Source organism: Nicotiana attenuata, unplaced genomic scaffold (assembly GCF_001879085.1).
Source record: "Nicotiana attenuata strain UT unplaced genomic scaffold, NIATTr2, whole genome shotgun sequence".
Lineage (NCBI taxonomy): Eukaryota > Viridiplantae > Streptophyta > Magnoliopsida > Solanales > Solanaceae > Nicotiana > Nicotiana attenuata.
In genome coordinates, this window is record NW_017676817.1 from 17,024 (window position 1) to 30,286 (window position 13,263).

A 13,263-nucleotide genomic window follows, 5' to 3' on the forward strand; every position below is an offset into this window, starting at 1 on the left:
GTTCACAAATCCATGTTGTTTTTGCAGGAAATTAGCATGTCTCATAGAGTCTTCCCAGGAATCCAAGAAAAATAAACCTCTTAATTCAACTTTCTACATTGACGTACGAGAAGTGAGATTGAGGAGTCTGTTTTCTGAAGTGCAATTGAGCTGGCCTACTGATAATGAAGAATTTTTGGGCATGAAAGTGACTGTAAATGACTGGAAAATGGAGTAAATTTTAGCTTACAAGTTTAGAAGTGAGATTGAGGAGGCTCCTTATAATTCCACTACCAAATTTGAGCTACTTAGTGATAATGAAAAATGCTTGGCCATTAAAAAGAGTAATTGGTAGCTTTCAAGTTTCTGAAAAGCAACATACCAAAAAGGATCCGCACGCACAAAGAGTAGAAGTATACATTAGTTTTACCTTTAAATAAAATAACTGAACATGGTTTGGGTAGTGATACATAAAAATAAAAGTTGTCAAACCGTTAATCTATCTCAAAAGGAATGTGGTATTAAGCTTTTCTGTTTCACATGTAGTTCTTCTTCGAGCTTTGTGATATTACCAGACAGTTTGTCTTATAGAGAAAGTTGTGTGTTTCTTTTTTATTATTCTAACCAAATTAGAGATAGTGTTAGAGGTTTTCATTTGTCCAGTTTTATGGCTGTGAAAAAAAGGAAGTTATATGCCTACTAGGGGTTATAGACTAATGATGAAATTAAGAGTGAAAGGTGCTGGATGAGCGGAATATCTTTTTAGACTTTAGACTGTTCTCTGACCTAAGTTGCTCGGACTCGGGTGCAGGTATCCGATACAGGGACGTTGTAGAATTCAATCTTTCATTCTCCGAGATGGACATTATTATTTCATTAAATCCAATTTTCTCCCAAATTTGTCGATGGACTCCGGTCAAAGTATCCGAAGTCAGTTGACCGAATCCGGGACGTATCTCGCTCCCGTCCCTGTCTTGTATCGGGACGGGGACGACACCAAAATCGAAGAGTCCGCGCAACTTAGTCTCTGACTAGTATGAGGTGCTGGGGTTTCTGAATTTCATTGTGCCATTGAGTTTTGGGTCAAGGAAGAATGATTTAAACACATTCTGTAAAATTTTGACGCACTATCTATCATAATCATAGGTAAGTAAATGTTGTTCTGAGTTGCTTTTTGTAGATGAAAACTAATCCATTTTGTACCTCCTTTTCTTCCTGTTGTATTTTACATGTCCGTTATTTCTGGTTCTGAGGTTTGTTATTCTCAGCGACCATCAAGTTCTACTTACCGATATGGTAGTGTTCTGAGTTAAATTGAAGGACAGTGGAGCTTTAGGGACTACACATGTATACACACACAAACTTGGTTGATCCAACTTTTGCAAACTCAACAAGAATGACCTGTGTAAAAATGTGGGTATAAATTATCATCAGAGAGGAGCCTAGGCCTCAACATCTGCAGGAAACTTTTAGTTCAGCCTGTTCTGGATTTCTTGTGGTTATGAAATTAAACAATAATACAGGACCTTGAAAGTATGTTATTCATTAAGCCTAATGTTTCATATCATTATGCTAAAACATGACTCTTTCTTCTTTATATGTAGAAAGATATGCCACTTATTTCTATTAAATTGCTACTTTTGTGCCAACAGAAAACAATGAAAAGAACCTTTATTTACAATCTCCATATAGAAATATGACTTCAGTTTGTAGACTAAGAGATTTCAAGTTTAGCATCAATAGTCTTTGATGTGTGTACTGATTTCTCATAGCGAAGTCAGTTTTTTTTGATATGTGAATATTCAAATGTGGCGCGCCTTTTTGATTGTTCAACACCTCAGTTAGAAGTTGCTCTTTGAATTTAAACATTGTGGAAAGTTTCTTTTGTTGGTAGTGAAGCACGGTGCTTTTTAATCCTTTTGTTTTGGTTAGTGTTGATGCTAATTGATAACACCAACTGGTCTACAAGCCTTTCTTGGTTGAATTAGGCCCTTGGACCAAAGGTGCATGTCAAAGAGAAAAAACTGTAGCATCTAACAAACAGTGGATAGAGTAGCATGCTTGTTTGGTACGAGGGATAAAGTATAATTAATCCTGAGAGTATTTGATATGAGTTTATCCCACATTTAGTTGGGATAAAATAACGTATAACTAATTTCGGAATTGTAGTGTTATTTTTCTCCCTATGGGAGGGTGGGATAACAATCCCGGGATAATTAAGCATTTCAAACGATCCCTGAGATATTTATAAGCATTTCAAATGATTTGATAATATAGCTGGAATTCTCTCAGATCATAAAGGGAAATAGGTGTTAATAACTCTCTTCCATCAAAAGTATTTTCACATAAATAGAAAGAGGGTGCAGCAATTTCAGTTTCTTGGAGAAAACGACATGAATAGAAAGAGGGTACATAAATTTCAGTTTCTTTAAGAAAACAAGATAATAAACATAACCTGAGCTAGGCTGTAAATGAGTTCAAAACGGGAAACCAAGCTCTATGTTATTATGTGAAGTGAAGAAATTGTAGTCATGGTGGTGAAAGGAAAGCTGCTTCAGCCATGAATCTGCAGCACTCTGAAGATCATTTAGTTTTTCATAATCTTGTGCATCTGAGTTTATCCATATATCATTTTGCATCCTGTATGCAGCTAATCCAAATGGACTAAGACGAATCCCGCTATCGAAATTTTCTTCTACAGCATCTGAAACAGAAAGCAAAGAACTCAGTCAGGCAGGTGCAACTAAAGATAGCTAGTACATGTTATTTCATCAGCTTAATTTATGTGAATTTGTAGAAAATTTACTTTAGGAACTTTAATCATAATTACTACATTGTCATGAAGGTAATATAGAGAGTAGTGTAAGCTCAAGGGTGTGACCTAGCAGTTAATAAAGTGGATAAAAATCAAGAGACCAAAAACGTTAAGTGATTTTTTCCCATCTGTTTAAGCCTTGGTGGTCAAAGTTATTCGATATTTGTGGCGGATCTACATGGAGTAGTATAGGTGCTTAAGCACCCATTCCCTTTGACCAAATTTAGTAGATCTATATAGGCAATTATCAAAAAAATTAGATAAACACTGAGTGAACACCCACAGTTAAACTTCTTTTCCCTCTTCTTTTGGAATTTTTTTCGGCGAGCACTCATAACTTTAAAGTTTTGGATTTGCCACTTATGAGAGATATTAAGTATTCGATGAAATATAGAGATGCAATGGTAAAGTTGTCTCCGTATGACCTATAGGTCACGGGTTCGAGCCGTGAAAGCAGCCACTAATGCTTGCATTAGGGTTGGCTGTCTATATTACACCCCTTGGGGTACGGCCTTTCCCCGGACTCTGTGTGAATGTGAAATGCTTTGTGCACCGGGCTGGCTTTTTTTTTAGGAGGGGGTACACAAACTAACTCGAGCGAGAACCCTTACTAAAACAAAAAAATGAATGAAGAGCAATGTAGAGAGTACATACCTTGGAAAGATGACGACAATGTGTGGTAAGTAAGAAAGCTTGCCGAGACATTTTTAACAATTCGTTTCATTGGAACATGGTAAATTGGATACCTAATAATGACCCAAAGCAAAAAACTTAAATGTGTAAATAAATAAACATGACAAAGAATACATTTCTCTATCATTTTTCCCTAGAGCTATATCAAAGTGAAAAAATAAGAATAAGAAGAAAAATATTTACCAAGCAACAGCCATCCAACTTGCAGCAGACAAGTCAGTGCTCTTTAGTGTAGCGAGTCCAGGATAATTCTGAGATAATTCAAAGATCTACAGCAGCCAATAACTATATTAGCTTGTAACTGGGAATTAATAAAATTTTCGTGCCATAACAAAGCTTTGAAATATCAATACATCAATATTTTGCTGAAGCACTAGTCTTCAACTTGCTTCTAAACCTTACCCCTATACTACAATCAATATTAGCTAGACCCGCTAAACGAAAATTTCTTTAAAGGGAAAAGAGTCACGTTTGTCCATGTATTAATGGAAATTGAGCAATTTGGTCTACTATTACCCTCGTTGTTAGGAAACAATCTCGTTTCGGCCCTTGACCCCTGACAGAGTTTATATCTAAGGGTAGTTTAAACTCTAGTCATAAGTTGGGGGGGTAAATTTTGAAGCTTTTTTTCTCGAAGAATTTGAACATGTGGAGTCCGGGGCTCCATTAATGGTAAGGGAAAGATAAGACGATTTGTTAACAGTAATGGTATAAATTAATAAGAAGTGTAATGAAAGGCAAAATTGGAAAATTTTGAAATTATAGGGGCTAATATAGACTTTTCCTTTTACTTTTTTTTTGTGTTTCTTCTTTCTTTGGGACCTTTCCTTTTTTTGTTTGTGCGCATGTTCTTTTTTTCTTTAAACTCAACACTAATGGGTTCTCTAATAACAAATCCAAAAAAAAAAAAAAAAAAGCAGAAATACGATACTTTCTGGAGTGTTCTTTAATTTTGATTCTCGCTTTTTCTATGGGCAGTATTTTAAGGTCAAAAATTAAAAATGTAGCCCATGCGACAATTGAGGGCGACACTTGTTAAACTTGAAGTTCTGCCTATGAGGTAAACGGAAACAAAATTTCAAAAACCATCGACTCTAAGGACTATTTATGTACTTCACCCTAACAAATCGATAGAGAATCGTGACCAACCGACCGACCGGCTTGGGCTGGGTGATAGCATCAGAAGTTCCATGGGATATTAGGCTGTGGAAAAAACGTGTTTTTCTCTTCAATAGTCCATGCAGAACTTATGGCATTACTACCATGGCTACAACTACCACAGCAAAGTAACCTCTGTCCACTTGAAGTGGAGATAAACTCACATGCACTATTCGATGGACCATATAAAGGGCCAACTAACCTGCTCTGATCTAGCGTGCACTCGCTCCGGTATGGGTTCACTCATCAAAAAGCGGTACTAACTTAGTAAAGAGATAGGTACGAGTACGACCAATTCATTTTAACTAAAAAGAAAATACTCACGACACCTAAGTAAAGAAGTTTTTTTTTTTTTCCGAAGTTAATATTTATAATTTTCATGCGATAGAATGATCGTGCATAGGAAATTTTAGATCGACCCATAAGGGGTGTTTTAAGGCCCAATAAGGTTATTAATTAACCCTGGTATTCCCTATATAAGTACAACTAACAATACAGAATATGCAGTAGACATAATGACGTTGCAACATTGTGCAACCAGCATAAATAATCAATTATAATCAAGAATTGATTTGAAATTGCAAAAGTAGTTAGAGCATCAAGTTTGTGTACCTTGTCTGCAAAGGGAATTCTCCAATAAGGAGTGCATATCTCGGAATACTGAAAATAGAGATAGCCCAAGCGATCTCTTGAAACCTCCACCTCAACACATGAATCTGCAGAAATGGAGTTATTACTTAAAGACCTTGAGAGCTTGTCCGTACTGTCACTTGCATCACTCCAAGACTCCATCTCAAAATCAGTGCCATCTACTTCTTCTCCACATGAGTTTCTACAGAAAGTAAAAGTGGTCATCAAACAAAGTAAAAGAGCTCCACATCAAATAAATTCCGAAAGTTTTCATTTTTTCTTAAACTCCGTGTCCAATCAAATAAGTTCACATAAATTGGAACGGAGGGAGTAGTTATTTGGTATACGAAACGATACTGAATTATATTATGGACCTAGTATGAAACTTAGTAATGTATTCATGAATTAGATTGAATCTCACGAACTCATCCCCAGGGGCGGAGCCACAGTGCTATTTGCGGGTTCGACTGAACCCAGTAACTTTTGTTCAAACCCTCTATTTGTATTAAAAATCCGATGTATACGTACAAATTATTAATTTAGAATCCAGTAACTTAAAACAATTATAATCTCGAACCCATAAGGTTCAAATCCTAGCTCCGTCTCTGCTCATCCCCCTCCTTTGTATTTAATTTTTGTTATTAATTAAATTAAAAAAAATAATCTCACGAACTCAAAGGAGGAGGGAGGAAGAGTTATGCTTGGAGAGAAGTGGCGATGTGAATCTTATCTGAACAACGAGAATAACTGAGAATCCTACGGCAATTTATAAAAGGTAAAATTGAGAAGATAGTTAAATTTCTGTGAACCTATTCTCATGTGGTTTATTACATCTCCGTGTATTCCCATTTGCTACATGTGACACCAAAAGATATAAAATGAACACACTAGAATAGAGTAATTAAATAAGATTAACAACTTATTAAATATGATAAATGATAAGTAAGATAACATAGAGATGAAATCGAAATTTTGACTTTTTATATTAGAATTTCAGACTATGGAGAAAGAAGAGATCAAATTCAATAGTGCAAATTATCCCTATCAAAAACGGTTTTGCCCCTTACACACAGTCACTAATTCTATGAGATGTTCGAATTAATAGCATGATTTTCTGTACACCTATGAGATTAGGGGGGACAAATCACAAAAAAAAAAAAAGGTACGGTGCAAATTGCAAAGGAAACACACATTAGGGACTTGAAATAAATGTCTTAAAACTGTAAGAGACTACTAACGTGTTAGTCATCCAAATATGTTAGTGTTCGGTTCAAATCCGGGATACATATAACTAGGGGTGTACATGCACCGGTTGGATCGATTTTTATTATAACCAAACCAAATCAACTATATCGGTTTGGATTGGTTCGCTTTTGTCGGATTTTTCGGGCTTTTCTGGTTTTTTTTGTTACATGAATACAATGTCAATCTTACTTTGTTAATTTTTTGAAATGTAAATATGTGTTTAATAAAAATTTAAAAATTGATAAACATATGATCTATTAAAATATTCTTATGAGATAATTTTTTTAGTAACATGATACTTGTTTTTTTAGTTATCTGACAATAATTTTTCGTTGATGTACACTTTCAAGGTTAATAGAATTTAATAATTAAATATAAACCTGAATAATTATATGTTCTATTTAATTTTTAATTATCGAAATACCACTTCAAATACGAAAAAAATATAAGAATTTAATATATCTTGACATATGAATAAGGAAGAACAAAGAGATTGTCGCATTTCAATAACACTTGATAAGAAAGTGATCATACAACATATTATTTAAAGTTAATAAAAAATGAAGCACTTCATATTCTATTAAATATTACATCCCGTAAGAGAATCTCAAATATTTCTAGATAATTTTTAAAGTAAATTGTATATAAAGTCTTAAAAGTATATATAGAAATCATATATTTATATGACGGTTTAGTTCGAGTTTTTTTAGTCAATACCAAACCAAATCAAACCAAACCTAGTCGGGTTTTTTAATCGGTTTGGTTTGACTTTTCGGTTTAGTGCGGTTTACCGGTTCGGTTTGTACACCCCTATATATAACCAGCCAACCAGGATTAAAACTTGAATAACTTATCCTACCTGGGATAAATTATACCATGATCTTGATATAACTAATATTGACTTGAGCTTATACTTAATTTAATATCCAAAAAATATACCGGATAATTCACCCAATCTTTTACACTAAACGATAAACATTGGAAATTTGTATTTGCCTCAAAGGAAAATAGGAAAAGAGAAATAAATGTATTCTGTTCATACCTCAATGTAGAAGGTGATCTGATTGTGTAAATCTGAATGGCAGATAAATAAGGAGCATAATATTGTACAACACTCTCATCTTTTAAAGAAATAGGAGCACCAACACCATATGCACTCCATTCTTCATAACAATCCCACAAATCTCCAAGTGTGAAATATTCATCACCATTTGAAGTCCACGTGCTACTTTCATCCATGTTACTCTAAAATATTTAGCACAAAAAAAAAAATAAAAACTATAAAAGAAAGTAAGAGACATAACGCACAAAAGGAGAAAAAGAACATCAAAAACTATGAGAAAATGAAAAAAATAACAACTTAAAAGAAAACTAAACACGAATTCTCAACAATGACACTATTGTAGATCAATTGAGTATGTGGTAGCACATTTGTTATTGACAATAAAACGTTACCGGTTCAATTCGTGTTATCCCAATAAAAATTAAAACATTTTCCTCAATAAAAAAAACATTTTTTTGGAAAAAATTAAAAAATTTTAAAAAAAATGTGGCCGTAAAAGGAAAAAAATCTGAGACCATTCTGCAGATTTAGAAATTAAAATAAAAAGATTGATGTTTTGATATAGGAAACAAGCTGTTGATCAGAGACTGTAGCATTGAAAAATTCACCAGACAACAGAAGGAGAAGAAACTAATTAAGAAAATGATCAATTTTCAAACTGAATTCTGAAAAAAAAAACGTCTATATATAATCTATTTCAGATTTTTAAAAAAAAACAGAAATTTTGAATTTCTGGACATATCATATGTCTCTATGAATATAGTAGAAACGGAAAAACACAAGTAGTCAAAACAAGTCTTTGATGTAAAAAATTCTGGGAAAGTACAGAAACATGAATGGATAAAATGGGTTGAAAGAACTAAAAATTAATTCCAAAACTAAAGCACAAAGATTTATTACAAAAAAATAAAATTAAAAATAGTTACCCTTGGTAGAGGTTTTGAAGTGACAATGGGTGTCACAGATTGAAGGAAACTCTGGAGATTTGACCTTCTTGTTGACAAGAAATCAATTGAAAATGGTGACATTTTGATATAACACCACAAATACAAGAAAAATGGTTTTCTCTTTGGTTTTTCAACTCTAAATCAATAAGCAACTAGTGATAAATATTCACTAGTCTTTACTATAAATAATGCTAGTGTTTGAAGATTCATATAATCTCAAGAGACTTTTATTCCAGAGTTGGATAAGAATAATAAATTTAAGATTAATTAGAGTTGACAAAGAGAACAAAATCTATTTTTCACTAGCTATCATTCTACAAAATTTTTAGAGTAAGCTATAGAAGTAAATTCTTGATAGTACAAGAAAGAATAGTCATTGAACATGAAAAAAAAGGAATAAAAGGGAAAGAAATAGAGTAAAAGAGTTGCTAGAATAAGAAAAATAATTATTAGATGGACCCTGAAATTGAAGAAAATGGAGAGGAAAAGGAAAAAAGAAGAAAAAGGACAAAAGGAAAATAATTAAGTGGAAAGGATATAACGGAGAAACATTAATGGTAACAATTAATAAACTCATGTAACTAATTTTTTTTCTATCAATGGTTAAATGCTAGCATTAACTGATTTCCTTTTAAAGACCCTTGAATTAGTTTCTTAGGATTCTTTATCTGTTTATAAGATACAGATGAAATAGGGAATTCTCATCCTATTTATATATTGTTTACAACAAAGAAGGAATAATAAAAAAGAAAGCTAATGTGGAAAAAACGTAAAAACATGAGCAAAGAAAGAAGACGGTGACCAATTTGAAGCTGGTCCATATATCTAATACTACTCCTGTTTTTACCCTTAATCCGATGTCTCGAATTTGAGTCCGAAATATTTGTTAGGGAACGCTTTATTTTCAATGTAGGATTTTCCTGCACGAATTCTGATTTAATCGGGCCCGACTACGAGCAGTGCGGAGCTACATAGCTCCAAGGGTTGTCGTTCTCCAGAAAAATATATTGTTTAAATTGATAAAAAGTATTTTTTTATGTATATATATTGTGTATACTTTTTTATATATTTACTTTTTAAAAATTTGACACCCATTAATAAAATTCTGACTCTACTACTAACCGCAAGTATGGAACACGGCAAAAGAAAATGGTGACAAAGAAAGGGCACAAAAAACTCAAGAGAGAAAACAAGGGGTGGAGAAGTCGAGTAGCTACATAAACACTTGCATAAAAAACAAGCCTAAAAAGTTGTCAAAATGACGTGAGAAATAGTGTTAGGAGTTAGGACAAGCTAACTTACAATATGACAATAGTTTGCTTCACCATGTGTCTTCCAAGTCCCACAAGGTGATCTTTAGAGGAAACCCTTGATTTTTGTTTTGTGCACAAAGTAAGTATGTAAAACTTTGGAAGAAATTGTTAGATAGAAAATATTTTGAAATTGCAAGAGGGATGGTCATGAATCTTAGATTGTGGCTATGGTGCCAATGAAAGTACAAACCGTTCAACCTATTTAGACTTCGACTGATTGGATTAAACGAGGAGCGTCAAGTGAGCGGATTGAGCTGATTTTTGGCAGGTTAAAATGAGTTGAACCAATAAATGGACGGGTCAATGACCTGCCCAAAAAGTTACTTGGACTAAAATTTGCGTTATAACTCAACCCTCATACCAAGCTCTAATTAATATGTGTTATTTTCTTATGAATTGTATGATTACTAAATAAGATTTTTTTTTCTTTTGTTATTGTCATATATAATATATCCAACCAAAAAAAGTTATTTCTAAGATATTTTGGCAAAGTTACTCATCGATCAATTTGGGCTAAAAATCAGCTCAACTTTAAATGGGTTGAGATGAGTTGGGTCAAGATGACTAAGTTAAATAAATAGACGGGTGATGTTTGGCTTAATGCATGCATATTTTGATGTATACTGCCTCACATTTTCCTCATGTCTCGTAGATTTGAGATGTTTAATATGATTTGTGCTAAATGGTGGTATTTCTATGTGTAGGAATCATTCAGATGCAATTTAAATGGCGCGAATTGGAGCGAAATTGGGAAGAAAAGGCAAAAGTGAAATTTGAGGGCCACAGCCAGCGTGGGGCGGTGGCTGTGGCGCAATTTACAGAATGTTGAAAAGTTAAGGGCCAGGGCCAGGGCCCCACGCTGCCCTGGACGCTCAAAACGCAAACTCACCCTAATTCGACTAGGACTCGGTTATTTCGTCCCTAAGACGCCCCAACTCATATAAAAGCCAATCTAAACCTATTTTGAGGGGGGAGGACGTTTTTGAGAGGAAAACACAAGCACAGAGCCGCCGTGGAGGCCGGAATTCATCAAGTTCCTCTTTCTTCCACCAATCTTAGTAATTTTTATGTTTCTTTGTATGATTTGTTGTTTTGCTACCATGTCTATGTGGAGCTAAACTTCACATTCCAGGGTTGTGGTTCTTTCATGAATATTGTTATTCGAATATTGATTTTGATTTCTTGATTTGTCGTATTAGTTTATTTATTCAATCCTGCACTTAATTATTTGATTGCTTGATCACTAGTTGAATACTATCTACGAATCTAGAATTGAACTCGAAAGTGGGAATTCTAGATTGCATATAGGATTGAGTAGAGCAAGTTCTTGAACCTAGGCATCGGGAAACGGATTCGCGGTTAGGATAGACATATACCTAATTGCCTTACTTGGTTAGTGTACAGGAATTATAAATGCGTTCTTGTTAGTTCTAACTCCATAGACATATAGGTGTTAGGTTAGTGTAAGGCCCCGTCAATTTTTGCTCAAAACCTCAAACCCTCGTAGTGCCAAGTTAGGAATATGTGTTAGAAATTCATAAAATTTCGGACCTTTTGGATTGATCTGTGCATTTAAAAGTTAAGGAATAATGTTTTTCAGAAAAGCGCATTTTTGCGGTCCATTATGCGGTCACATAATAGCTATGCGGACCGCATAGTCGCCGCAGAGTGAAACAGTATGCTGGTTAGTTTTGAAGTCAGTTATGCGGCCAATTATGCGATCGTATAACCAATATGTGGGCCGCATAGTCATCGCATAATCCACTTGGAATTTTGCGAGGGGCAGTTCTGCGGTGCATTATGCGACCGCAGAACAGGTATGCAGACCGCATTCTTGTCGCATACCCGGGCAGTTTGTTCAAGTTTTGGGGGCCATTTTGTGGTCCTTTTTGCGGGCCGCATGTCAATTATGCGATGCGATCGCAGATGGTGTCGGGGCTCCTATTTTCTAACTTTTGAAACCCGACCCCCTCCCATTAAGAACACCCCATTAGACTCTTTTATGCTATTTTCTACTGCATTTAGAGTGAGAGCAAGAGTTCTAGAGGGAGAAAGTGATCCCCACCAAGCTTCTACTCAATTCTTGCCCCAAATCCTTGAAGAGTGTCAAGTGAAATTACTAGGTCTTCATCCTAAGAGGTAAGAACTTGTGTCCTAATCTATGATTTCGAAATTTCTATTAAATTAAGTGATTAACAAGTGGTTTCATGGGTATAAGGATTAATAATCTTGCATGCATGAGTGAAAATAGTGTATGGGGAGGTTGTGAGTAAAAAAGATAGCAATTGGGGTGTAAGATGATTAAAATCTCTCACAAAAGGATCCTAAACATAGTGCTTGATAACATACTCGAATGAGCTAGAATCTAAATCTTGTCTCTAATTTTTGGTTCAACTTGTGATTCTCATAAATAGATCAAAGTTGCTAGGAGTTCCGAAAATATTGTAAGAATCTAAGAAAAAGCTCCATTGAGGTATGTATGGCTAAAACCCCCTCTTCTTAGAAATTGAGCTCCATTGGCGTCTATGCAAATGTGTAAGACTAAAATTTGATTGATGTATTGATTGTTATTTCATGTGAACTGGTTTTGCAATTATATATACGTGAAAGGTGTGCCTCAATGTGTGCAATGTACTATTCTTGATAATTTGAAGATGTGCGAAGAATATGAATCATGTGTTGAAATGCATAGACCTCAGATCAAGATTGAAACTGAGATTGTCATGCCAACTATGTGAAATCTCATCTATGCTTACCATTTAAATTGCTCTTGTATGTGCCTATTATACTAAATTGCAAAGTTAACAATGAAATTGGAAATGATGTGATAATTGTGGCCCCAAGTGCCTTCGAATTGATATATGTGGACTAAAGATTGAGATGAGATGATTAATGAAAAAGGAACAACGTCTTGGTATGCTGGCCTAGCCGATCGGGCCGTGATCGGACGCCATACCGCACACATGGTGGTATTGTGCTGAAATTGAATCCGGAAAGTGAGTATGAGATTGTGATAGAGGTATATGTCTCAAATGAGGCAACCTAGCCGATCAGGTTGTGATAGGACTCCGCACAAGAAAGCGGTGGTATTATGAATGATGATGAATAGTATTAAATGCCCCAACCTAAAGCCATGGAAATTATGTGACAGTTATATGATTCTTTTATTTGATGTTGTGGTGACCGTTTAAAGCTTTTGATTTATACTTGTGATTTCCTTATCCTTGTATGATAGTTCTTTCTAATGAGATAGTTTTTAGTTATACATACTAGTACTATTCCATGGTACTAATATCCCTTTTGCCGGGGGCGCTACATCTTTCAGTGGATGTAGGTGGCTCCATAGCAGACAGTGCCGATCGTAGATAGCGGAGCATCCTTAACTCAGCAAATCTTGGTGAGCCCCTTTTCTTTCAGGGG

General features: G+C 34.7%; 1 protein-coding gene across 1 annotated transcript; it reads right to left on the reverse strand.

Moving 5' to 3' along the window:
• Positions 1 to 2,275: 2,275 nt before the first annotated feature.
• LOC109221214 lies at positions 2,276 to 8,815 on the reverse strand. The gene is made up of 6 exons (XM_019385679.1): positions 8,510 to 8,815; positions 7,563 to 7,765; positions 5,258 to 5,477; positions 3,671 to 3,756; positions 3,449 to 3,540; positions 2,276 to 2,683 (listed from the first exon to the last, which is right to left on the reverse strand). Exons 1-6 carry the CDS (start codon positions 8,609 to 8,611, stop codon positions 2,457 to 2,459), a joined length of 930 nt encoding a protein of 309 aa, XP_019241224.1. The 5' UTR covers positions 8,612 to 8,815; the 3' UTR covers positions 2,276 to 2,456.
• Positions 8,816 to 13,263: the final 4,448 nt, after the last annotated feature.

Excerpts from the sequence above, each read along its gene's own strand:
- LOC109221214 (XM_019385679.1), bottom strand. The coding sequence starts at position 8,611 with ATGTCACCATTTTCAATTGATTTCTTGTCAACAAGAAGGTCAAATCTC. Across the intron at positions 3,541-3,670 it reads AGTTGGATGGCTGTTGCTTG|GTATCCAATTTACCATGTTC; the intron begins GTAAATATTTTT and ends GGTCATTATTAG. Across the intron at positions 2,684-3,448 it reads ATTGTCGTCATCTTTCCAAG|ATGCTGTAGAAGAAAATTTC; the intron begins GTATGTACTCTC and ends TTTCTGTTTCAG.